The sequence below is a fragment of the Grus americana genome, chromosome 2, assembly GCF_028858705.1.
Source record: "Grus americana isolate bGruAme1 chromosome 2, bGruAme1.mat, whole genome shotgun sequence".
NCBI lineage: Eukaryota > Metazoa > Chordata > Aves > Gruiformes > Gruidae > Grus > Grus americana.
The window spans coordinates 27809336-27836624 of NC_072853.1; the positions used below are offsets into that span (position 1 = coordinate 27809336).

Here is a 27289-nt window from a genome sequence, read left to right on the forward strand (position 1 = left end):
ACCGGTCCTGCCAGGAGCTTGCTCCAGCATGGGCTTCCCACGGGCCACAGCCTCCTTCAGGTGCCTCCACCTGCTCTGGTGTGGGGTCCTCCACGGGCTGCAGGTGGAATCGCTACACCCCCTCATCCTTCCTCCATGGGCTGCAGGGGGACAGCCTGCTTCACCATGGTCTTCTCCACAGGCTGCAGGGGGATCTCTGCTCCGGCGCCTGGAGCTCCTCCTCCCCCTCCATCTGCACTGACCTTGGTGTCTGCAGAGTTTCTTACATCTTCTCACTCCTCTCTCCGGCTGCAAAAGCTCTCTCTCTCTAAGTGTTTTTCTTCTTCTTAAATATGTTATCACAGAGGCGCTGATGGGCTCAGCCTTGGCCAGCGGCGGGCCCGTCTTGGAGCCGGCTGGCATTGGCTCTATCAGACACAGGGGGAGCTTCTAGCAGCTTCTCACAGAAGCCACCCCTGTAGCCCCCCTGCTACCAAAACCTTGCCATGCAAACCCAACACAATGATCTATGAAGATCTATGAAAAATATTTCAAAAGTTGCCTCAAAATAAAACCTTTTTTTTCTTTTCTTGGAAACACTGAAATAAGCTATGAAAACATTGTTTTGCCATCACAATATTACCATGCTTTATTAATTCCTTATTATAGTTATTAAAGAATTCCATATTCTAGTTATTAAAGTAAAAATAAATCATTTAATTCTTACAGAAATAAAATACATCAGCCTCTATTTAATTTAATGGTTTGATTATTTCTCATAGACTCTCAAATACATCAGTCTGTTTTTCTAGAAGGGTTTGATTTCCTAGATTCAAAATTTTTTTGTGAAAAACCGCACTTGGCAGTCATGTCTGCTTGGGTACAAAGTAACTGCTGATGTTCTGGTATTACTGCAGCCTGGCAATCTCTGACGTACGGACAATGGATGGACTCTACACACGGGTGACAAAGATCTGTCTTATCTCAATATAGGCTGAAAAATTCATCAGGGATGGCTATTTTCCCTCTTTGCCGGAGACTTCCAGATGGTGCCCGAATGGGCTGTCCAGCAGAAGGAAATTAAGTCCTTAGGTCCGCAGAGAGCTCAGTTACACTAGAGAGAGACTTCTCGGTTGAGCGGCGGATTTGATAACGTGTAGATTTATCTCCTGACGTTTATGGCGCCCTTAAAGGTTACCACCATTTTCACACCTCGGTGAGTACCGCCTCAGTCCAGCCCCTCGCCGCTGGTCCGCATCCTCAGACTCCTGGGAAAGCCTACTGGTAGCAGTAAAATCAACAACGGCACTTCCCTGCTTTGACATTTATAACCACAGCGTTTCAGGGGAAAAAAAATTAAAATTACTTTTTTTTTTAATTTATTTAAAACAGAAGATTGTTACGTTTCTCCTCCAGACACCTTCCTGCTGAACTCGCCCTCGATTTACCGCTCCGTGCTACGGCCATCACAGACGGGCTGAGGGTCTTTCCTCCTCGGGGCACGGCGGGGGAGGAGGGCGCCCGCACGGCTCCCCGGGACAGCGAGGGCCGGGCCGCGCCTCCCCGCCGCGGACCCTCCTCCGCGGCGCTGCGGCTGCCAGGAAGCCGCATTGAAGCTCCCCGGCCCGGGAAGCCCCGGCGCGGCGCGGCTCACCGTAGCGACACTCCCCCTCCTCCTCCGCCGGAGGAAGCCCGGCCCTCCCGGCTTGCCCCGCTCATTAGCCCGTCACGGGGGGACGGGGGAAGGCAGGCTCGGCTAGCCTAGCCTAGCCCCCGCCCCGCCGTCCCTCCTCCCCGCCCCGGTCCCATTCATTCCCAGCCCCTTCCTCTGCGTTCCTTCCCCTTCCCCGGCGCTGCCGGCCCGGCCGCCTCCCCGCCCCACGCCGAGAGCCCGGCAGCGGGAAGGGCCCTTCGCGCCGCAGCCATGGCCGCCGAGGGGGTGGACGAGCGCTCCCCCCTGCTTTCCGCACCTGGCTCCGGCAATGTCACCCCGACCGCGCCGCCCTATTTGCCGGACAGCAGCCCTCGAGGTAAGGCGGCCGCCGTCGCCGCCCTCCCCGCCCGCCCGGTGTCGCCGAGCCGCCACCCCGGACCTGTGCCGGGCAGGGGGGCGGGTGCCGGCCCGGGCGCCGCGGGTTTGGCGGCGGGGTGGGTCGGACAGGCCCCGAGGGTCTCGGGGCGGCCCTCGGGGCGGGGGGGGGGCCGGGCCCCTGAGCCTGCGGGGTGGGGGGGACGCGGCGCCTCCGCCCGGTTGCTGCGGCGCGGAGGCTTCCTCCGCCTTTGTCGACGGGCGAAGTTGCCCGCCGCGGCGGGGCCGCGAGCCGCTGGCCGGGGGGAGCCCTCCCCCTGCCGCGGGGACGGGGGACGAGCTGGGGAACAACAGGTTAACGCCACTCGGGGCTGGGTAGGCCGTGCTCCGCGCTCCAGCGTGAACTCTTCAAAAGGAGAAAAAAGAAAAAATTGATTGTTTGCAGTAGTAGAACAAGCCCGAACCGGTCTGCTTATTGTAACTCACTCGCATGTCGGAGCTTGCAAGGTAATTGTTAGACTTCGGTTCCCCATTAATTAAGAGCAGGATTAAGTAAAAGGTCCTCAGCTATGAACAACAAAACTCAGTACAGCGAGCTGCAGGGTGGCATAGGTAGGGGGGTAACGCAGAATCGTCACAGCAGAATAAAGTACGCAGATCTCTGCTTCATCTCCGGTGACCGTGGAAGTGTGCTAACCGGGAGGTGCCAGCCGATCGGCTCCTGTTCTGGCAGCCACGCGAAAATAATGAAGGGGCTCTGTGCGGTGTCGTAGTTGGAAGTCCAAAACCACTAGGATGTCCTTGCAAACACATTTCAAGGCCGTAGATGGTTTTGGCGTTATCTTTAAAGCAAGTCAGATTGGTTGCAAATCTGGAATTGTAGCTTAAAGATACGGCATTAACATTCTTTTACAGACTCAGGAAAATCATCTTGTTGATCAATACTGAATATTTAGTAAGTAGGTGAAAAAATTTTACTTAGAAAATATAAATCAGGAAGTTTACAGAATAACATTAGTAGTTTGGGTTTTTTCCCAGTTAAACATTTTAGAGCAGAAAGCGAGGGAGGAAGAAAGCTGAAGGAATCAAGACTAAATGAGATTAGTGTAGCTTTGCTAGCAGTAGCCTTTAAAATGTAAGATTACAGTCCTGATCTCACTGGCTCCAGTGTGTTGGCCCTTTCTTAAGGGTTTCTATGTAATTGTATAATTTTATTACATATGTATGTAATTAGAATGCTATGAGTGAGCATCTGTCTGTTTTGAATAATATTTAAACCCGTGGAAAGCTAGTCCTCTTTGCCTTGACATAAAAATGTATTTCAGTTAGTGCTGTAGCTGGTGTTGATTGTTCACTTTCATTTGAATTGCACAAACGAGTATCAGCCTGAAAAACAGCAGAGGGTTTGGGGTTTTTTTTTTTCAATCAAATTGCGTAGGATTGGCATAATCCCTTAAGTTTTCTAGTTTAAAACGAAATCCAGAAATCCACCTTAGTTTTAATTTAAACTGTTTTATTCTTAGTAGTCTGTATCTTGTAACTATTATTTTTGTGTACATTTCAATCTATTTTTTAAAAAGGTCTTTAGAGATTTAAAAAGTAATGAAAATGCATTGGATCAGTGACTCTTGCTTGAACCCTGGGTAAAACTCGTGACCCGCCAACAAGCTGGCCCCCAAATACTTATCTCAGTTGGTAGCCATGTCCTGCTGCGCCTTGGGTCCACACCCGTAAATCCTGTGAACTAGCTTGGCACCGGTGGTGCCGTGTGGTGCTTGAGCTAAGTGGCTTGTTCCCAAAAGTGAGGAAACCATAGAGTTTTCTTACATGTCAAACATCTCGCAAGTTGAGGATCTCTCGTTTGATTGGTCCACGAGCAAGCATACTACGTAGCTCTACAAAACTTACAAAAAGATAACCTGCAGAACAAGACATTGCAGAGCTGTGACATAGACCCCATAGCTCTAATTTCCTTGCTCTGTCAGTTATCCTTAGTGAAAGGATCTATGCAAGCTAAACAGCCTTTTTAGCTAATGGCCAGTCTTTATATCTCTCTAACGCATGTGTAATGTAGGGGGAAGAAGCATTCTCATGGGGAGATGGGGTTTGCTTCCAAACCCCTTTCTGTAGAGCTTCCTTGCTTAACGTCACCCGACTGGTGTGGAGCTGCAGAGGAAGAAGCCTTTTGCCCTCCAAACTACCACCTGAACGTACATTAACAGATTTATCCCTGTAATTATGTACTGTGCCAAATATGTCATCCTCAGCTTTAAATTAGAGGGGCCATGGTTTGACAGTAGCCTCCTTTTCCCTTGTTGGGCTGCAGCTGAGACCCAGCTGATCCTTTTCAGTGTAAACTGGTGGGTGGTTGAATCCTGGTAATGGCTCAGTGTTTGTTCCTAATGATGGAAGCAAGAAAAAAATCTTTTTGATATTGATGCAGGGCACAGTATTTGAGAAACTTTTCACATAGACAAAGAACGGAACCATCAGCTCTGCTCCCTGTAGTAGGGTGGTTATTCAGTGTTCACTCTTTTTTTTTGTTAGGGGTTTTCTTCAGGCTTTCTCAGTTTTTAAATATCTATCTCTGACACAGATCACTAACTCTTTTTCCCTCACCCACACCCTCCCAGGTCAGGATAAAAAAAATCTTCCTTTTTTTTGTTTTAATCAGATAATCAAAACAAACTCGTTTCTGCTTGACTCAGGTAAGCTGCGAGTGGTTCCCTTTGGTTTCCACCCTTGAGATACCACGGGAGGGAAGTGCACAAGCACCACAAGGAATTTCTGAGGTTGATTATGTGATGTCTTCCACTGCATCTCTATCCCATGGGTGTGAGGAGGGAATTCTAGGTTAGAGTCAGATGTGCTGCATGGTAGGGCACTCTTCTAATCTTGCTGAACTAATTGCTGTTGGATTTTATTTTTATTTTTTAAAAGAAAAACTGATAATGTAGTTGTAAACTGGTATGTAAGCAGCAGGAAATTCAGTATCTCATTAAACATGTCCTGAAACCTCTGATGCGTACATGAAACTTGCCTACCATCCAGTCACATCCAACATGATGGACCTTTATTATCTGGTTTAGATGTTATAGTTAGCCTGAAATTCAGGCTGTCAAAAAAAGTCATTCCAAAGTGTGTTAATGTACTTTGAAACCTTTTTGTTAACAGCGAACTCTGAGACAATACCTTTATTTTTCTTTTCACTTCCCTCCCCTCGATATACTTGTCTTTAAACTTAATTTTGGTGGCTTTTGCTGGTTTGTTTTTTGGAGCTCTTTCAAATGCACTTTTTCTTTAAGCGTGAAGGTTGCGGTGCCAAGATACCTTCGGCTTTCTGCTCCATAGCAAATGTTATTTGCTGCAGCACCACTCTGAAAAGCAGCCATTATTCGCTTGCTATCTGCAATTTGCTGAGCCAGCAGGACAGGAACAGTGAGGCTGCTTACCTGGAAGCCGAGCAACTCCAGTATGAGGCTGGAGAAGTGGCTGGTGGCGTCTGTAGGTGCTCACGCACTTCTAACTAACTTTCAAAATCCTAAGAGTTGTCAAGTAGGGTATGGAATATTATAAATGTCTAGAAGGGTATAGCTGCCAGTTCTTAAAGTATGCGAGGATCGCGGAAAGCTGAAAGGCTGGAGGGTGTGTGTGTATCTTTTTACTTTTAGTACCCTTCAAGATACCGTTTGCCTTTCCTTAGTACAGCTGCCCTGTGCCTAGCTGGTAGAGTTGACAAATCACACTTTAAATGGAGAGGACAAAGCAAAGAAGTTCTGTAATGCAATTGTTGCCTTTCAGAAAAGCAACCTCAAAGCTGGGATTGAACTGTAGCAGTGTCTTGACAGACAGTTTGGTATTTGGTCTGCTAGACATGCCTTTTGTTTTATGGCTATCTATTCTCCTAGCCAGAGTATGTGTCAGCTGCTCGCTATAGGAGAGGTGAAGCGGCCTGCTTACAGCCAAAACTCCCTTGCAGCAGCCTTGACTTTGCCGCTCACAACTGAGAAGCTGCTGTTCCCATCCTAATCTCAAACCTGGTTTCTGCAGTGATCTAGTAGGCTTGAGGTTGTTCCCAGCTGCCAAAGTGTGTGGGGGTTGGGGTTTTGTCTTGCATTTGTTTTTGTTTGTTAATATCTTGTAATACTCCTCTCTTGCATGTTGCAGTCTTGTACTGAAAATAGGGTATTGCAGTACTGCAAAATACTGTTAGTCTTAAAAAAAAAAAAAATTGACTGGCTGCTGTATTTTCTCAGAATGTAATTCCTCAGAAACAGAAAAAATCAGAACGCTCTAAGTTACCTAATATTTCTTAAGGACATTGGTTTTTGTAACCGATATATCAAGGCTGAAGGTGTGAAGTTCACTTGCTCAAGTAATGGAGCATCAGTTTCTATGATAACTTCAGAATTGCATTGCTACATATAAGTTAATTTTATTTCTCATCTGAAATAGTTCAAGTATGTTGGGTGTGATTCTGAGGCCCTGAAGGTGCCCACCTTCCTTCCACTGCCTCTGTGAGTTAAAATCAAGTACAGGTCCTGACCTTTTGCAGGCCAAGTAGCAAAGAGAGCGCTGAACAGCAACGCTGCCTCATAGGTTTGTGATGATTTTTGGATCTGAAGGACAGGCAGGGTTTCTTATATCCCTCCAGCTTATGACATTCACTTTAAAACAGAGTGAAGGAGTGATGGATGAGTGCTTTCTTATAGGCTTAAATTTAATAGTTGGGCTTGTCAGTTTTGATTTCAGCCTGTGATTTCCCTCACCACCCCTCCAGCAGACATTGCTCTGTTCAGTGCTGTTTGTAAACTGAAAGTAGGTTGATCTCTCATTGCTTCCCTGAATATTTTGTTGATTGCTTGGATGTAATTATGAAATCATTTATTGAAGTCCAAGGCTAATAATTTCAAATTATTAGTATTAAAAAAGTTAGCTGTGAACTACTAAATATGCCCATTCCTTGTTTGCTTACCTGAAGAACCCTGAACTTCTTGATGAAATAAAAGTCGGTGCTACTACACGCCAAATAATTGTGGTAATAAGCTTGTGAGAAGTTGCTGTGTTGAATTGTTTTCATTCCACAGATTCTTAAACTGAGAAGGATCTTGAGCGTTTCTTCCCCAGTTTGCCATGGGCTCAGGACTGGCGAAGCTGAAATCTGTTCTTTCATGGGGGCCTGAGGCCATGATGTTCTCCCTTGTGTTAGCCTGTCTTAAGTGACTTAAAAATGCCCTTGTGCGTCTGTGCTTTGGATTGTGGTCAACAAAAATATTTGGAACCCTTAAAAGCAGAAGCTCTGAGGGCTCACTTCATCTTTTTTCTTCAAGATAGCATAATTTTGCTGTTGTTACATTTAAAAAAAGCAGCAGTTCATGCCACTTCCCACCCAAGACCTGTTTCCTTAACAGGACTCTTTTGTATTTTTACCTGTAGTATTTGATACTATATGATAAATAGTTGACTATGTTTCAGTCTCTCCAGATACTTGTAAATGGTGGTTATGGCTCTTCTGCCTACCTGTGTCTTGTTTTATCTTTTTTTTTTTCTTTAGAAGCCAGTCTGGTTGCTGCTAATCTGTGGTGGGTTTGGGGTTTGTTTGGGGCTTTTTCCCACCCCTTTTCTAAAGACTGTAAAAAGTTGGTTTGAAAATAAAGTTGCATGGATGAGCCTTTTGTCTGATCCACTTTTCTGAAGTGATTTACGGTGTGTTTGTGTTGCTGATATGCTTTATGTGGTAGATGTTCAGGTACACAGAAGTTGTGGGGAAGGGGAAAGCAAACATGTTTGTCTTATGTTTATACTTACTATTAACTTCAATTTCTATTTTTTAAAAAAATTTTTTGAGGCTGTGACTGTTAGAGACTATCTTTGCTGATGGTGTTTTAGGATCCTGTTTAGTTTTTCAACTGAGATTTCCTGATCTCTTGCAGCAGAGCTTCCTCCTCCGTATACTGCCATTGCAAGTCCAGATGCCAGTGGTGTTCCTGTAATAAACTGCCGCGTGTGCCAGTCACTAATCAATTTGGATGGCAAGCTACACCAACATGTGGTTAAGTGCACAGTTTGCAATGAAGCTACGGTAAAATGGATTTTTAGCATTTTCTTTTTGTGGAGGGAAGTGGTGGGGAGGTAGAAGTACATCCTTGGTAGAATCCTCACCTACAAAGGGTGAGTCCCTTCCTGCCATCCCTGCAAAGGATCTGTCAGCACAGCTGGCCGCTGGTGGAGCTGGTGTGCAAGTTCAAGGGTTGCTGGCACAAGGATGGCTATAAGCAGCTCAAATGAATCTTCATGCTGTTGATGAGGCTGCATGGGACTCTTTCTTTTGGGGCAGAGAACAAAAAGCAAAGATGTTGTTAAGTAATTACTCTTCTGTAAAGAAAGATGAATCTGGTTTTGGTGGGGTGAAGAGAAATGTAGAATTGAATTATTTTAAGAGCGGGAGAAACACAATAACTAACCCACATCTTTCCCTGGATGTCTGCTTCCCTCCTGCAATACTGCAATCAATTTGTTAGGTTGCTAACAAACCACAACAATTTTGAAATGCAGAAATTGTAGGTTCTGTTTCAGTGATCAGAGACCTTTTTGCTCTGCCTCCCCTTTTCTTAATTCAAGTCTTCAGCTTTTGTCCTCCTGCTCTATTTTTTCCTTCCTGCCAGTTTTAGTTTCAGGATCTGATACTGCAGCACTCCAGAGCTACTGGGGGCTGAAAAACACTGGATTGAATGAAAAACACTGGATTGGATTTATTTTATGAAAAGAACTTAAAATTATGTCCAGAAAATAGGAAGCCTTAAATCTGTAGGAAAACAGTTGGTTTTCTTTTCTTCCACTTAGAGAGTAGAGAACCTGCTATTACTAGTCACTTTCCCTACCAATATATAATGTTTCAGGCCAAAGAAAGTATTTTGCAGGTTTTGAGACTTGTGACTTGCTGTGTGAAAGGGACTCAGAAACTTGACTTGCAGGTTACAGAAAGATAACTTCAGTACAATTTAAAATAAGATTACAGTTCAGTGATGTCTACACAGCCTCTTAGTCACTAAGAGGCAGACTGTATCCTTTCACTGTTGAATAAAGCCGTTGTATCAGGCAAGGAGGCTCGCTTGATGTTTTAACTGTTTTTTAAAAAATATATTACTACTAGAGTTCACATTTTAAAAAAATAACTAAACTGAAGTCTTGAATTCTTCATTGCTAAAATATGAATGCTTTTTCCATAAGTTTGCAGAATCTCTTGTTTGTTCTAGTGTGGAAATTTGCACCTCTTTCTGTGGGCAGAGAGAGAAAATTGATTTTGTCTTGACTCTTAAGTTTCTTCCAAGAGGAACTGTATTTCTCTGTCAGCAAGAAGTTGTCACTGAAGTTGTTCTGCTTTGTCATACTGTTATGAGGAAAAAAGTGAATTGCTGTGACTTCTGATGTGTGTTCTCTGGTGGTTGTTTTTTTGTTTTCGTTTTGTTAGCCAATCAAAAACCCCCCTTCAGGGAAGAAGTATGTTAGATGTCAATGTAATTGTCTCCTTATCTGTAAGGATACGTCTCGGAAAATAGGCTGTCCAAGACCAAACTGGTAAGAATGAAAAACTGTAAGTGCTTTGAAATTGCTTTAAAGAAAACTATGTTCTTGGTGTTGAATATTTAAAGCTGGAAGAGGTTCAAGCCTGGGCCTCTGTATGTAGACACTTCCAGAGCATTACTGAATTACTGCAGAAACAGGTTGTGGTAGAGTCAATTTTGAATTTTTTTTGAAGGTGAACTTTAAAGAGGGAAAAATTTTCTTTTTTTTTTTTTTATTTAGTGGTAGTCTTAAATGTGTGTTTCCCATTTTAGCTACTTTATAAGGAACAAATTATATAAAGAACAGAGGAGAAAATCTCTTCTTGTTTCTGGGACTTAACATTCATAATTTCTTGCAAACAATTATTGTAAACACACAGGTTGCTCACTTTGCCTAGTTCAGAGTGGGGACTTCAGAATGAAGTGGGAGAGGGAGCAGTAGGTTGGCTTCAGTCCTGTCCCCCCTCCTTTGTTATGCTGAGTTTTCCATCTCCTCTCAGCTCTTGACTTTAATTTACATATTTGTTATAGAAGAAACAAGTGCGATTGCTATAGTGAGTGTTCTTACTGTTGGGTTTAGGGTGCTAGAGACCCCACTGAGGTAGGAGTAATTTGATTGTAAGTGGTGTAGGTCTAACAGGAAAACCTGAGATGAAGGCTAGGTCTGCGCATACTTGAATGGAAGCTCTCCCGCACCAAGTGCCCTAGTCACCAGTCTGTTGGCTGTTATGGTTTTAAAACGTAGTTTGAGACTAAGGGGGGACTTATTTTTTTTTTTTAACGCAGTGTTGGGGAAAACGTCAAAACATTCCAATTATTACAACTGAAGTATTTGCAAATACATCATATAGTTGGTAACCAAGCTGAATCAGAAACTCCCTAATTTTATTTAAAAAGTCTCAAAAGCATATATCTGATCAGTTTCCCTAAAATAGCCTGTGTATTTGTCTTACTAGAAGATGAGCAAAATTGGGGTACTTCGAAGGAGAGAGCTGGGAGTATGCCTTAAATGGAAGGCTCCAGATTGAAGGGAAGCCATTCAGAATACAATTTTGGTTGTATATGCAAATTAAACAATGCTTTAATTTTTCCCTTCACTTTTTGCATGCTAGGAAGTCTGATCCTCATTCTGCTTTGAGTCGGTTAATTTGGGTACTGTCATTTTGGGCAGACAAATTGTATCATTAAATTGGAAACACATTGAACATAAAAGCAAATACTTACAAACTGGTGGGTTGGGGTTTTTTTTTAAGTAAATTGATTGCATTTCGTCAACCTAGGGTGGTTTTCTTTTTTAGATCTTTCAATTTGAATGGCACTTTTACTGTACAAGTGTGGATATGCTGCTTATATTGACTTGGTTGTCAGTAGTGTGGGAAGGAGGAGTATCTGACTTGGGAAGGAGAGCTAGGTTATGGAAGAGTCCTTACTCTTTCTACATGTTTCACATGGGTATGTAAATTCCAATTCACGGGCTTGCTCAGCCTGGGTATTAAGATTTCATTTTCCTGAGGAATGTTTCTGCCATATGATGGTGAGTCTTTGATCTCTATGGGGTTCTGGCTTGCCTGGCTGATGTTTCAGTTTTGAAAACATTCTCTTTCACTGTAAAGGAAAACACTTTGGAGAGAGACCAAAACTGGGTGCATCATCTGTTTAAAAAGCAGATTATAGTTTAAAAGTGTAAAATATTTAGTAGTGACTGAGCTAATTGCTTAAATGCATCGTTCTTCTCTCTTGCTAGCTTAATTACATGTACATCTAATGTTCTTAACACAGTAGACGCATCATTACTCTTGGTCCAGTAATGCTGATCCCAGAAGAGCAGCCAGCTCAGCCTGCCTTACCAGTTCAACCAGATGGAACTAGAGTGGTATGTGGGCACTGTGGAAATACATTCCTTGTAAGTAAAGCACCAGATTCTCCTTCTCTCCTCGCCTTGATATAGCTCAAGCTATTTGTTGTAAGCACTTTTAAGAGTGTATTGCCTCTATGGCATCACTGAGGAACTGAAGTTTCTTTTGTGCTCGTATTGCTCTGGATGCATGGTCTGTGTTTGGTTATCTTTATGTGCATTTCAAGAAAACTTCTAACAGGCTTTCTGTGCATGCATGGATAAAGCCCAAAGCCAGTCTTACTGCTTAGTGATTTGAGAGCGGACAGTGCTAGAAAAGGAAGTTATGCTTCCAGGTTCTGTTTAGACTCACCATGATGGTTATGTTCTGCCGTGGCTAAGACAGCAGTTCTACCGTTGCTGTACGGACCCCTGAAAGCTGTTTGTTATAGCACTTGCTGTTAGCATATCTGACAGTTGTTACAGAACTAGAGATTTTGGGTTATGTGTGAGGCTGAAAGTTGATCCCATTTTTGAAGTGGAAGGATGCAAGAATACTCTTTTGCTGTTGAACTGTTTGCAGCCTTTTACATAGATAAGGGGCTGCCATACTTAAATTCTGATTTAGGAACAGTTTCTGAACTATACCAGTTAGCCGTTTCCCATAACTCACAAACTTGCCAAACATTCTAGCACTGCTACATGATGAAGCTAAGTGGCACAGCTGAAGGGCCTGCACAGTCACCAGTTACATTCCTGAAACAAAGGATTGTAAGATACATAAAGGCCAGAGAATACTCGAGTGCATTTTGTGGAAGGAAAAAGGAAGCTTAGGGGATGGCAATCCACGTTGGCTTGTATCCACAGTGAGAGAAGGGTTTGCTTGTGATGGGCTCTATAATGGAATAGACTTGTTCCTCCAAATCTTTACTTCAGGTTTACGGATCAGTGAGGTGCACAATAATGGCTTAACTACTGTAGTAGATGATGTATGTAAGGAGCAAGTGATGGCTTTTACACTTTTTTTTACAAGGCAACTAGGGATTTGATTATGAATTTACAAGTAATATAGTATCTGAGAAACCGTTAGAGAGATGCTTGAGAAATATTCAATCTACTAATTCTGCCTATATAACAGGAATATCGGGGTTTTTTTAATATAACCCTTGCTAAAGAACAGTAGTCTCTAACTGGAGATAGCAAGAGTGGGTTTTCTGTTTGCTTTTTTAAAATGTAAATCTATATAGGAGCTTAACTAGTAAGAACATTGTATGCAATATAGAATGTTACTAACAGAAAACTATTTGATGTACAGAAGAAAAAGGCAATCTCAAGTACATATTCTAAACCAGGCATCTTTTATTAAAAGTTACCTTTTCTTTTACCTTTTTTTTACAAATATAATAGCACGTTAGAAATTAAGTATCTGCACAAACACTGTAGTTTGATAGAGCGTCATAATTTAATTTGGTAATGCAATTATGGTTTTTTAGCACGGCTTTAAAACTGCACAGGCAAATACAGTAGAAGAGTTGCAGTATTAAGTTTTAATGTGGTCTCTTAACATAAAAGACCATCTCTACTATGTGGTTTATTTTTTTTATTTTTTATTAGGGAAAGTCAATGTTACGAAGTAAAATTCTCATTGCTAAATTATTGGCCTATCTTTGGCTTTCATAAGCATGGGAGTTTTATTTATCCCTTATTTACTTTATTTAAGTGCAGCCCAAATTAAAGTAGTTCATAGTGTAAACTACAGAACTAGGTGAACATAAGGAAAAAAACAAAAACAAACCCATAAAGGCTGTTTTTGCCCCTAACTACTAGATTATGCCTTCAAAGGCTAAGTGTTCTAATTTGGAATTTGTACATGTTACTTCATATCTAATGGTTGCTTTAGGGAACTGCATCATTTTGAACTTCATAGTCCTGTCTACTGGTAAGACCACTTTACCACTTCATGGTACACCGAAACAAAACCCTCAAAATATTAGAAATTTGAAGCTTTTATTCTTTTATACTGAGTTATCAAGAAACAAACCCTTTTTTCTCTTTATGCAGCTTTCCTACCACTCTTCTGCTTCTACCTTTTTCTGTTACTAAGTTTGAGATTCTGCAAATAATTGTTTTAGGTAAGAAAAACCAGGAAATTGCTTGGGTTTGAGAGTGAACAGAGAAGCAAAAAGCAGAATTGCTTTAGCCAGCCTGGAAACTCAGCTTCTGTGAGGGTATTTCTGCCCTTTGATATCTCCACATTGTAAAGCAAATATGTAATGCCAGATGCATCTCTCAGCAACTCAGTAAGGTATCTCCTTTACTTTACTTGGCAGTTAAAAAATAAATAAAATAGACAAGCAAAGCTAAAATCCCTGGGGTGGAAAAGTCAAATTGTCAGTTGCTTATTCTGTGTTCTTTTAAGAGTATCAACTTTTTCACCACCTTTCCAAGATTTTTTTTTTTTCCCCTCCATATGAAAGCATAAGTATGGCCTGTGCTTTCCCTGCCTCTACACGTGGGGGATGGTTTTTATAAATTATTAAAAGCAAGCTCCGTGCCATGGAGTGCCTTAAAGTTTTGCTATCTCAGCTGCGAGAATGACTTAGTACCGAAGTGATACCGTAGCTGAACTATCACTAGTTATTCGCATTTTGTTCATCAGATTTTTTCCTTGGGTAACCCAATCGGAGTCTTTTCTGTGTTAAGGTTCCCGCTGTTTCTGGAAGATTTGGAGTTCAGACAAGTGGAAAAAGTGGTAGAATAGAAAAGGAGGGCAGGATGAGAGTTTAACTGTCCTGCTGAATTGCAATCTGATCTGGTTTGGGTGTTTTTTGAGAGCTGCTGGACCTGGGCTGTGGCTGAGGGAGTTGTTTCTACCAGCAGCAAGTCACTCCCCACAACCCTTATCCCAGGGGCCTATCCCTGTGATGATGCGTGGCTGCGGGAGGCTGAGGTGCCTTTGGAAATGGTGGCAGGCAGGGGAGGGGTGTCCCTGCATGTGTGTGTCCCCATTGTCCCCGTCCCCCCCGCCACCCTCCTACTACCATCCTGCTTTCATGGAGACCCTCAAGGACATGAAGCCAGGAGCAAGCTACGTAAGCTGCAGGCTGTATTTGTCAGTTGTGCTCTGTCAATTTTACTTTTCATATTTGATTAGTTTAAAAAAAAAATTCTTCTAAAATAATTGAATAGAAAACCCTTCAAATTATTTAGAAAACTAATAAATGTTTTAATCTGCAGAAGCATTTTGCTTTCCTAGAGGACCTGGGAAGAGCGGAGGGGAAGCTTTTTTGGCAGAAGCAGCTGTATGTAGGGATGTGTATGTATGTCTCTTCCCCCTGCCCCCGTCTTGCATTGAACACATTGAATGCTATTTTAGGCTCAGAAGGAAGAAAGCTTGACATATTCTTCTAGTAAATCCCTTGATGGATGTCTAGTTTTGTCCACAGTTTAAACACTTAGGAGCTCTCTCAAATCCTCATCTGTGTTTCAGTACATCTAACCAGCAATTTGGGCTATTATTTATTGTTTCAGTGGGAATAATACAGTTTGTATTGTTGGCAGGGAGCTAAATCTCACGTAACTGTAACTTCAAGTTTTCTTAATGACACGAAACAAGATTAAGTACTTTAAAGCACTCTTGAATATGAGTAAAAACACCAGCTTTAAGTATGATTTAAACTTCTTGTTAAACCCACCAAAAGGCCAAGAATTAGAATGTCCATGAAAATAACCTTTCCCTGTTGTGCTAATATGATCTGAATTCTTGTAGTTTGAATGTCTTTTTGTACTTTTGCTTTTTTTCTGCAAGTATTTCAAGTGTGTACAGAAGGCATTATAACAGTTAATGCTTCTGTTACTTCCAGGTAACTCAAAACACATTATTGGGTTTTTTTCATCAAAATTTGGATCTCAAATGCATTTGTGTTTGAGTTTCTGTCCATTAATAATTACAGCTAGTGATCAGAAATCTTAAAATAAATAAAACCCTAGAAAGATCATTAATGAGTAACTCTGGAAATCAGGTTGCCTACCCTGGATTAAAACTAGTGTACGGGAGCGAAGTTGAATTGCAAATGCATAAAATTTAAGTCCTGGATTTAGATTTGCTTCTGTTTCTGGAATTGCAGTTTAAAAAGCTGAAAGAGCAGCTCTGAAGAGGCCTGGCTCCATCCCTTTCCTGGTACTGACAACTGCACCATATCCCACTTTTGCTGTATAGAACTAAGCTAAACTGCGTAGTTTTCGACAGGGATGCAGGCAAATAGTTAACTTGCTTCTCTAGTAGGAATGTGGAAGTAGAATAAATGCTCCCAAAACATGTTGCTTGGGTGGGGAGTACTTACAGAAGCTTTCATTTTATTAAGTGATAAAATACAGCTATGCTAAATCAATTCGGTCAAGTCTTTGTAAACAAATTTTAAAGAACAACTGTGTTACTGGTATTGTAATTGGATACTTCAGAGCCAGTAAAATAAATTATGGATTTTTCTTAGTGGAGAACTAGCCCCATTAGAAGTAAATAAAACTGAGGGAGACCTTCAAGAGGCAGGAAAATGCACTCTAAATACTACAGATCAGAACCTTGCTTACAGCTAAACCCGCTCATGGGCATTTACAAGCCACATCCTCTTTCTTTGCACATAAAATAATAAACAACTTCTCAGTGTTGAAGTGGTGCTGTGCTGTAGCTGGGCCCTGTTTTCTATACAAGGACAGGCTCTGATTTGTGTTTGTAGCAGTTACCACAACACTCGTCGCTTCAGTAGACTGACTTCTGATTTCTTACAGAAATAAGGAAGATCCGAATGGAGGCATTGGTGGTCTGTGCTGTAGCTTCTTCCCCTGCTAGTAACTTGCAGTGTGACTCTTGCAGAAATTGAGAGGAGAGTAGAATGATATTTAACCAGGAAGCTGTGTTAACTACCTCCAGTTGAGAAATTGCAGCTCTTCTCTGCTGCCTTACAATATAACTGCTTACAGAGCAGAGAACAATAATTGTATCCCCTTATTCAAGGCAAACAGGTTTAAAATACTTGTATTGTCACAGAATGAAATTTAACAAAACCTGTTGTTTTTAAGTGAGTAATGGCTGTATCCTCTGGTTGAAGTAGTTCCAGGTGTTACTTTTGCTAAGGCTGTTTACCAGATAGGTTTTAGCCTGTGCATGGAAGGTTATGACCATACCATGTACGGTTCTATATATCACCTTTTTAAAATGTCGTGTAAGTAGCCAATAGGGTTCTCTGTTTTACAGATATAAAACTTATAAAGACATCTATTTTCTAAAATATTCTTTAGCTAATCTTTCTCTGCGCATTTAACTTATCGCAAATGATGCAAGGGTTGGGGAAAGATGGGAAAATGTATCTATCTGTAATTGTGCCAAAGAAAACACACTTATTTTGATTCAGGCTATATTCATATTTGTGGAAGTAGGAGAAAAAAAAAGTATTAATATTATGTTGCCCATACTGCGCCTGTGGATGAAACCACATTACGTCAAGCAAATCTTGTAATACTAAGGCAAACCATGGGAAACTTTCACATGGAAATCCCAGTCCTGTGTTGCCACTGACAAAAGGGCATCCCATTTACGGAGGAAAGCAAGAAACAAGTCAAAGAAAGCCTGAGAAGCAAAATGTTTTCACAGTGACATTTAGCATGAAGTACAACAGACATTTTCTCAGGCCGGTTTTTCAACCTTTTTATTTTTTCTTTTCACAGTGGATGGAACTGAGGTTTAACACACTAGCAAAATGCCCACACTGCAAAAAAATGTGAGTTCTCCGAAAGCAAGGTTATGTATATTAACTGTTAAATAAGTTGCCAATGTATCTTCTGTAAAAGTCTTTGGAGTAAAATGCGTCTGCCATGCTGATTATTTTGCCATGCTCATCTGAATTTCAAGGCTAAAGAGCATGTTATGTGCACACGAACTCTCCACTCTGTATGCACAGATCAGTAACTTTGACAAATCCAACCTGCATTTATTAAAATAGTCTGATTGAATCACTAGAGGCAGAAATAAGCTGCTAACAATAGACAGGAATGCGTTGCTAAAATTAACAACTTATGTCCTTGAAATTTTACCACTTCATGCAGTTAATCAGATGTCTTGTTTAAATGTAGAACTTGAATTGCCTTATTGTAAAAGGAGGAAAGGAAATAATCTCGTCTTAATTTAAAAGAGGTTTTACTGATTTCATAAACTCAACAACTTGTGTTAAGTATCTTAATGCATGAACTTGTTTAATGTTTATGAATTACTGTGGAATAACTTGTGTCTAATCATTTGCTATTACTTCAGTAAGAAGGAGAAAAATTTGAATACAAGAGCTGTAAGAGGTTTTTTTGTTTTGGGTTTTGTTTCAGGCTTTTTTTAAATATTTGTTTGGCCTTTCTTATCTGAGGTTGGGAATACTTAGTTTGAAGTGTTGTTATAAGCTACACTACTAACATACTTCTAAATTTGTATGGAATCTCAACCACAGGGTGTGAAATAAGACTTAAAGACTACTTCTCTTGTCCTGTTAATATATTTAAATATTTGTCTTCCTTTGATAGGCAAGTGCGACTTCCAGTTAAAGGAGCAAATGTGTTTTCCACTGGGAATGGAGAACCACAGCTGTGTTGCATGTTGTAGGAAAACTAGCATGTCCCTTAGGAAGCAGAAGGTTTAGGATAAATGTACTGTAGATGTTGGCATGGCCTACAACAGCGATTGAAATATTTTACTGGAGTATTTGGTAGAGAAGTCAGTCTAGTAGTATGGGTAACCTCAGGAGTGTAACCGATCGACTGTGGAGTAGTGGGTATGTTCTAGGTTACTTAGGTTAGATAAATTCACGGTCTTGATGAGATGTTGCTTTGCAGAGATTTTTTTTTTTTTTTTTTTTTTTTGCTGACTGTACTTGCATTCAAGCTTTTCAGTCCTTGGGGGGAGCGTGTGTGGTCTTTTGTGGTTTGGTTTGTTTTTAAACTAATTGCAATTATGTTTTACATTTTATCATGTCACACTTGATGGCTGACCTCAGCTTTTTTCTTGACTTTCCTTAGGTCTAAATTATTTGCTGTTTAACCTTAAAACAACCCCAACAGTAACAAAAACACCCCACTCCAAGCAACTGTCCAAAAGTCATACCATGTGATCTTTTGGTCTGTCTTCTGTTGATTTATGTTGCTTGTATTTTAAAATCCATCTGGAGTCTAAGGATTTCTTTGCACTTCATAGACAAAAATACTAAGCATGCTATCTGTATGTAGTAAAACCGGAGCATCTCTGCAGTGCAGTTTGTGAAAATTACAGCTTGCGTGGCAACTGAGTTGCAGAATACAAACCAAATCTTAACAAATAGGCATTTCTGTCCTTGGGCTGAGGATGCAAACTACGGAATATTCTAATTTAGCTTTGAATGAGTTGCTTGGTGTCTTCCCTTGTTTTAGATGCGATGGTCAGGAGTTCTGCACTTCCAGCAGCATAAACATTTCTAATGCATGGATTTAGGGCACCACATAGGTGAGACAGAGCTTTGAGTCATGATGATGGAATAAACAACTGCAGTGACCTGCTGCTTTCTATCAGCCCTTTGTCAGAGGTCGTTGTACCTGTAGCCAAGTAGTTAGAAGGGAATGTGGGCTTCTTTATTTCAGCATATTAATGCAAAACTTCTTTCATTAGTAGCTGACTAGTCAGATGCAAAACTATTCATTCCTTCTGTGGACTGCGTTGACAATTGTTACTGAAAAAAGGATACTGCAAACTGAGGGAAAAGACACCTTCAATTGCTGCAACAGTAGAAAGATGACATCTGCTGAGACTTCTAGGTTCTCAAATAATTGCCATGATTTTGTTTCAAACATTTTTAAAAGTACAGTGAATATCTGAAAATAGCTTGTTTGTGACCACCTATTTGGATGATGGAGACTAGATCTTGAGAATACCTTGTCAAACTGCAGGGGAAGTTAAGAGTTATTACACGAAAAGGTCAGTAACGAAACAATGTTCAGTGAAAATAAAGCAATTGTGCCTCAGTGTGTAAACAAAGGAACCTTTCATATCTGGATGTTGGGAGAAACAGGATCTTGGGTTTCTTGTTTTTAATCCCATCTGCTTGCCACCATTGCAGTCAGAAATTTATTATTTTGTGACATTTTTTTGTCTGTGTTGTCAACACGTGTCCTGTCCACTGCCATCCCCCTTCTCCCCCCCCCGTCATTTTTATGCAAAATAACTTGGGAAATATAGGAAATTAGTTGTGATGCAGAGAATAAAATCACTTACTTGGTAAATGACCAAATCTCTTTGGAGACAGACTCGAAATCTGATCATGCCAGCATAGGTAATGTGTTTGCAGACGCCCCACTGATATGAAGTGGTTCTGCCTGATGTAGGCCGTTAGTTGCATGTTATCTACCGCATTGGGACAACAGATATAGCTAATGATGAAATTGTTGCAATATATTTTTATTTTATAGTGTAGAGGATGACACCTGGGAACGGGGGAGAAACTGTTTCTTTCACTGTTTTAGTGTTCTTTTGTGTTTCAGAATACAAAATACCAGATGTTTACCAGCCTGTTTCCCAAAAGAGTGAGAGGTTTAAGGACGGCTTCTGGTATTTTACTCATTTTATGAGGGAGAAGAAGAAACAGGAACTGTTTTTTTTTTTTTTTGTCTGTTGCTGTCTTTTCCAAGCTGTATATTAAATCGTCTAGAAAGTTCAGGATCATGAATTTAGTTAAAGAGAATTGAATGGTACCAGATTTTATTTTAGAATGCTAAATATATCTTTTTTTTTTTTTCCCCTTTAGAACCTACTTATTTCTCCTTTTAAAGTCTGACAAAATTATGAACTGTAATGCGTTTATAACACACTTGCCCCATGAACTCTGCAGGACCTTTAGGAAAGAGAGAGATGTTGGAACCCTGCTCTGGATGCTAGTTGCAGCACTGCTATTCACCTTCAAAATCTCAGCATTTTGATCTTCCTCTTAAAAACCCTTCTAAAAACATGTCTGAAATCCTGGCAATAATTCCTATTATTTGGAGCACAAGAGACCCTGTATTCTTTCCTGTGCTATTGCTTTAATAGCCTCTGTCCCTTGTAATGGTTTTCCCCTCTTCTAATTACTACCTGATGCTAAATTGGCTTTAGTGTCTTGTATGTCTGTTGCCACTGCCCAAAGGTCTGGCAGGTGCCTTTGCTTCCTTAGCAGCAGCTCAGAAAGAAAGAACCGCTGCCTTCTGGAGAGCTTTGTAGAGATTTCACCCCCACTAGTCCCACAATGGAAACAGCTGCTTCTGAGACATAAAAATGTCCTTTTGTCCCCAGTTTTAATATTTCCGAATGTGCCTTTCAGGGTTGCCGCAGTTGGTAGGTTTTGGGGTAGGGTTTCATCTTGCTTTATTCAAAGGTAGTTTGGGGTTTTTATGTGTAATTTGGGGTGAGTGGAGGGAAACCTCACTGTTTAGAGTAGCCTAGTGGCTAATATCACTGTTGAGAGATGAAAAATAAATTGTGATTTATTTGGATCACTAAATATTCCTAGTCTTATTATGTGACTGTAGAAACTTAACATATTTATTTCATCTTTGCTTTCTGTAGAAAGAAAAAGGCAGTTAAAATTAAATTAAGACGTTCTTTATATTTCCTTTTTGCGGTATTTGAGATAAGTTTCCTCTCCTAGCCTTTCCTACTGGATAGGAGGGGACAGAGCTTGAGAGAAATATGGATGGAAAAATAGACATGGCACCTGCAATATCATGATTACAAAAACAAGATAATAAATCACATGGGTCTGAAAGTGAAGGCTTCTTTCCCAAAGTGAACTTTGTCTCCATGTGAAATACAAAGTGCAGTAAATATCATGAGTGATTTAGGTGTATTGAACATGACATTTCTACCAGCTTATCTTAAGGTATCCAGCTCTGTAATAGAATTAACTTTCCAAGTACATAGCCAGGAAATCCTGCAAAGGAGGGAACCTAAGGTCAGTTTGGCAAGCTCAGTGCTTATCAGTTTCAGCTTCTGGAGATGTCTTCTCCCTGTCCCCTTTTATAAAATTTCTTTTGTTTGGGGTGTGTGGGTTTTTGTGGGTTTTTTTTCCTCATGTAACTTGGAATCAGACAATATACCCCTCTTCTAGAATGGCTGTAGAAGTATTCAGGGTGGCTTTTGGGAGTGTATGGTGAGGCTTTTGGTAAGAAGTAATTTCCTCTGTGAAGTTAATGAGCAGAACAGTTTTGGGACTTTTCTAAACATGTCTAACAGATGGCTTGTGAGTGGTCACTGCACTCAACCCTTGCCTTGCAAGATGAAGCTCAGCCTGTGCATGTTGGCTTGAAGACTGTGGTGGGTTTTTTTTTTTTTCTTGAAGCATTTTAGAAATTCCTTGTAAAGAAATAATATTGGAGTAAAGCTGCTTAAACCAATCTATTTGAAGGCTTTAAGATGAATGCTTAAAAAATTCTAGTCACATGCTAAGCATATGAGGCCTTACTATGTGGTTAATTAACTGGAGCCAGAAATTTGGTCAGTCATATGACAGATATACTCCTACAATAGTTCAGCAGTGCTTTCTTCTGTTATACGTTATCTTGAATATGTTGAACTATCATGAGATGAAAATGACTTTCCCTTGCATCTGTGAACACGGAGTACAAGCATCGCAGCAGTTCCAAAGGGATGATGATCTTCCAGAATGGGATGAAGTACTTAACTAATGGTAGCATGCTTCAGGATGATTCAAAACGACCTCTAAGGTAGATGGTACTTGTTTTATGAAAGCACCTCTGCCTCTCTAGTCCTTTCAGTGGACCCACATGTTCGCTGTGTTTCAGTGGAATTAAATCATGTTCCTATTTTCCTCATTAGTGTAGCTGTATGTGATTGCAAATGTGTGACTCAAGATGTATTTGCTAAACAAGGCTGAGCTTCTGGAGTATCTTTTTCTAACCTGTAGTAAAGAATGTAATATTTTATTTGCATTTTATATTCTGTTAACTGAAGCACTGCAATAATTAGCTTAATGCAGCAGGTAGAGACAAAGCTGTCTGTCTTAGAGTTCATAGTCTAGATGATGAGTGACAGAACTTCCGGGGAATTTATTTACTGTGGTTGTCAGCAGTGATTTGTGCAGTTCATGTAACTTGTGGTAGAACTCTGAAAGAAAATCAGAAAGTAAAAAGAACTTGTCATGTTTTTGAAGTTACTAAAACTGACTTAACTGTGTCTAAAGAATTTCATAGAATCATAGAATAGTTTGGGTTGGAAGGGACCTCAAAGATCATCTAGTTCCAACCCCCCTGCCATGGGCAGGGACACCCTCCACTAGACCAGGCTGCCCAAAGCCCCATCCAACCTGGTCTTAAACACTTCCAGGGAGGGGGCATCCACAGCTTCTCTGGGCAACCTGTGCCAGTGCCTCGACACCCTCATTGTGAAGAATTTCTTCCTAATATCTAATCTAAATTTACCCTCTTTGAGCTGAAGGCCATTCCCCCTTGTCCTATCACTCCATGCCCTTGCAGACAGTCCCTCTCCAGCTTTCCTGTAGCCTTCTTCAGGTACTGGAAGGCTGCTGTAAGGTCTCCCCGGAGCCTTCTCTTCTCCAGGCTGAGCAATCCCAACTCTCTCAGTCTGGTTCATAGGAGAGGTGCTCCAGCCCTCCAATCAACTTCGTGGCCCTCCTCTGGACTCGCTCCAACAGCTCCATGTCTCTCCTGTACTGGGCCCCCCACAGCTGGACGCAGTACTCCAGGTGGGGTCTCAAGAGTGGAGTAGAGGGGCAGGATCACCTCCCTTGACCTGCTGGTCACACCTCTTTTGATGCATCCCAGGACACGGTTGGCTTTCTGGGCTGCAAGTGCACACTGCCGGCTCATGTTGAGCTTCTCATCAACCAACACCCCCAAGTCCTTCTCAGGGCTGCTCTCAATCCATTGAGAATTTTTGCTTTGGAAATGTTGAACACAAAACTTTTTTTTTTATGTTTGTGACTAAAGCTGTTTGGGTTTTTTATCTACAAGAAATGGGGTACAGTTAGCTACTCAACAGTATTAAGTAAACTATTCCAGGAAATAGTGCAGATTGTTACTGTTAATGACATTTAGGGGTGGTAGAACTGATTTCCAGTTACTTAGATGCAATGAATGTATTAAAACCATGTATTGATGTATTAAAAGTTTCTAAAGGGTGTCTTACAACCTATATAGAAGCTGCAAAGCAAATTGGGTTTTGCAATCCAAAGGCTATTCAAGATACTTATCTGGGTGCGCTGTGGATGTAGGAGGTAGACACACTCAAACTGTAGGTGTGGCACCACTCTTTGTTGTAAGCATGTGGATTTTTTAGATACCAGATAACTTTCACCAGTAGTTCCCTTTAAAACAAACGTGGACTCTGACTTGTACTGCTTGGAATAATTGTAGACTTTGCCTACAACTTTATAAACTTAAGATGCTGTATGTATATTGCCATTTTCTTCCCTTCCCCCTATTTAGACTGAACAGTTACTATTAATGTAGTCTGGATTTTTGTTGTTTTATTTTTAATTTAAAATACCATTTATTTTCTAACAGTTCTTCTGTTGGAAGTGCACTGCCACGGAGACGCTGCTGTGCATATATTACAATTGGGATGATATGCATCTTCATTGGAGTCGGATTAACTGTGAGTGATACACTATGATATATTTGCAACTGTGTGCAGAGGGCTGTGTGTACAAAGGAGTTCCCTTGATCAACCAGCTCTTCTTTCCCCAGCATTTGAGTAAAACCTCCTAGGTTTATGTGGTTTTTGTCACCTCTGTTAAAACCATGAACTTAATCATCTGAGTTAGCCAGAAAAATGAAATGTTCCTTGAAAAAAACAAAAAATGTTCTGCCACTTTGAGAGTCTTCTCTTCCTGATGTTAAATTTGACTCTTCATCTCTAAAAACTTCACTTTCATGAAGAATGGTTTTACTTCACTGCAGAAATACTGGAACATCTTGCTCTCGCTAGGGCTCTTAAAACTGCCAACTTTCCAGAAATACACATTGCTGTATAGCCAGGCATGTAAGTTCCACTGCAGTGCCGGGGAATGGCATTCCAAAAGTTTGAAATGTGTTTGCCTTTTTATAATTTGTGCAAGCTATAAGGAGTAAAACCAGATAATAAGGTATTTACAAATTAAAAAGCTCACGTCGTTGTTACTCTGTTACTCAGAAAACTATCTGGTTTGCTTGCCTCTGAAGTATCTGGTACTGGTTACTAGAGCCACCTTTCTACCTGGCAGTCCCAGAAAAGTACGTATGAGGAAGCACCTGCAGTTGAATTTGTATGTGTGATTCTCATTATACCTCTAACTTACGTTATAACCTGAATAATTTTTCATGTGTGAACTTAAATGAGTTGTACAACGATAGAAGGATTTTCCAGTGTCCCTAATAAAAACAGTGAGAGACAGATTTCTTCTTAAATTTTCTTTTAACAGCCTTGCTGAGTTTGAAAATCATGAAAACATTTCACCGTGAGGTGTTCCCAGAGGCTTGTGTAGCCTCCATCCTTGGAGCTTTTTGGGACCCAGCCGAGTTAAAACCCTGAGCAGCTTTGTCAGACCTTAGAGTTGACCCTGTTTTGATCGGGAAGTTGGCACTAGAGACCTCCTGATGTCCCTTCCAAGCTCAATTATCCTACGATCGTGTACAATTAAGCTAATAAATATCTGATTTATCTTTATCAGAGTAAAAAAAAAAAAAAGGTGCTGAAATGCTTCTCCTTAATATAGTTTGCTCTTTTTTTGAAGAGCAGATAGTGCTGTATGTTTGACACTTTTGTTTTCTTTTTTTTTAGGTTGGTACACAAGATTTCGCCAGGCGATTTCATGCAACATACGTTTCTTGGGCTATTGCTTATCTCTTAGGTTTAATCTGCCTCATTCGAGCCTGCTACTGGGGAGCCATTAAAGTCAGTTATCCAGAGCACAGTTTTGCATAGAGAAATTGTTAGATTATAGCGGATTAACATCTAGTAATTCTGGATATTGCATCTTGGACACTTTTAAAACCTTTCCTGTAAGGATTCCATTCTGTTCAAAGTAGTTTTAAGACTGGGGGTCTCTAAGAACAAATGTTCATTGCACTACATAATATGCAAATAGTTTGTTTTGCTGCTAGATTCCCTAGCTCTGAATACTAAAGCTGTGTTTACATGTTCATAACTCTGTCTTTGTAGGTGTTGAATTTTATTTCAACAGACAGTATTAAGTTTTACATTTCCTTTGTTATGTTAAAATCCGTCTGCCATTTTTCTAGGTGATCAGTCAGAATTCAAAAGCAAGAGTGTTTATAAGTGTTTCTACAGTAGCTTCACATTTGTACTTAACATTTTACCTAAAATTATATTAAAGTGGCTTGCTTTAAAACCTAAGCAATAAGCATTTTGCTTGAACTGCTTACTGTATCTTTTGCCTAAGATCATAGTGACCTTATTCAGGAAATGAAAGTTATGAGTGTACTTTAAAAGACTGACACTGTTGTTAGAGAGACATTTGTAAACACTGTATGCTTTGAGATTTTTCAGGTTGAGAGATGCTATTTTGGTAGTCTAATTAAAATTTCCATTTATCCAGGATTGGATTTCAGTTAGGTTAAATGCTTTCTTCTCAAGGATCCTGGGACTTAGGTGTTTGGTTTTGGTTTTTTGGTTTTTAACTGGCAAATCCTAAAAGCCATGCTCGGATTATGGAACTTAACTCCGGTTATTCGTAGAAGTTCCTTTACAGGGTCTAAGGGAAGCATTTCATATGACTTGTTTCATAATAGTTCAGTGTCACATAGGTGACCGTAAGATGGTGATGGGTTGCTCTTACTTTCCTCTGATCATGTCGGATTTTCCCTGTTTGGGAGAGTTATGCACTGGTCACTGCAAAGGGAGACACTGTAAATTCACATTAACTGCTGTAATAAGAAAATGAGTAAACTATTACTTGGACCATTCCATCAAAGTACATCTGGTCAATTTAGCACTGACTTGCTAAGAGAATACGGAAACAGAAAACTTTTTCTAATGATGTATTCACAAAGGATTGAGGGACCAGTTCTTGCACTGCCCATCTTTATAGTTTTAAACAAGTTTTTGCTAAATTTGGAAGGAATGTCCTGAGTGATTTAGACGACTGTAGTAATTTAGATAATGGGGTCAGATGGGTAAATTAATGTGGATGTTTCAGGGATACATGTAATTTAAATTATCTATGTTCCTGATAGGACAAAATGATATTCAGATAAGGATTTTGGAGCACAATAAATGTAAATGATCAAACTGTAAATGATCTGTCTTTGTATGATGCTAAATGTATAAAAGCAGTAGCTCAGGATTACAATGTACCTTTTACAAATAAACTAATAAAGAAATAAAGATTATTATTCAAACTTAGTATATTTTTTATTAATATATAAATAAATACACAAGTGGAAGAATTTCCTAGGGTGATACGGGAACAACAAAAGTGTTGTGCAGCAGAGATGGGCTCTGCATTTTTGCCAAATGGCAGCCTCGGGAATATCAGAGAGCACGAACAAATTGCTGTTTTCTTGATGTTTTGAGAAGAATCAAGATGTAAATAAGGGATGAGACCACTGTTGGGATTATGTCGTCTTTAGTCGATGGCTTATTGAGGGGAATATGGTAATATGCTGTCTTTTATTCCCAGTGTTATTTCCATCCCTTCGCTGTAGGGATTTGCTGTGCTCATTTGCATCTTGAACCTTTGAATACTCTTTCCAGTTTTCTTGTATTTCAAAATACTGCCTGCCCTCCTTGACGTCCTGAAATAAAGCAGGCTGGGGCTCTACAGAAAATCATCCACTGGTTTTCTAACTTAAGTGAGGGCGTGGAGC

At 40.6% G+C, this 27289-nt stretch overlaps 1 protein-coding gene across 2 annotated transcripts; it reads left to right on the plus strand.

Annotated features, from left to right (window-relative positions):
• The first annotated feature begins 1059 nt into the window (after positions 1 to 1059).
• Positions 1060 to 26821, plus strand: PIP4P2 (phosphatidylinositol-4,5-bisphosphate 4-phosphatase 2). 2 transcript variants are annotated; one of them, XM_054817377.1, is made up of 7 exons: positions 1060 to 2009; positions 7945 to 8090; positions 9480 to 9586; positions 11353 to 11476; positions 17132 to 17184; positions 23987 to 24077; positions 25242 to 26821. In XM_054817377.1, the coding sequence occupies exons 1-7, from the start codon at positions 1904 to 1906 to the stop codon at positions 25383 to 25385; spliced, it is 771 nt and encodes a 256-aa protein (XP_054673352.1). In that variant the 5' UTR covers positions 1060 to 1903; the 3' UTR covers positions 25386 to 26821. The 2 variants fall into 2 exon arrangements, with proteins under 2 accessions (XP_054673352.1, XP_054673351.1); XM_054817376.1 differs by having other exon boundaries at positions 1067 to 2009; positions 7942 to 8090.
• Positions 26822 to 27289: the final 468 nt, after the last annotated feature.

What these genes read in the sequence shown, in the direction of transcription:
- PIP4P2 (XM_054817376.1), top strand. Translation starts at nt 1,904, where the DNA reads ATGGCCGCCGAGGGGGTGGACGAGCGCTCCCCCCTGCTTTCCGCACCT. An exon ending in CAGTTTGCAATGAAGCTACG is followed by an intron (nt 8,091 to 9,479) that starts GTAAAATGGATT and finishes TCGTTTTGTTAG; the next exon opens with CCAATCAAAAACCCCCCTTC. An exon ending in TCATTGGAGTCGGATTAACT is followed by an intron (nt 24,078 to 25,241) that starts GTGAGTGATACA and finishes CTTTTTTTTTAG; the next exon opens with GTTGGTACACAAGATTTCGC.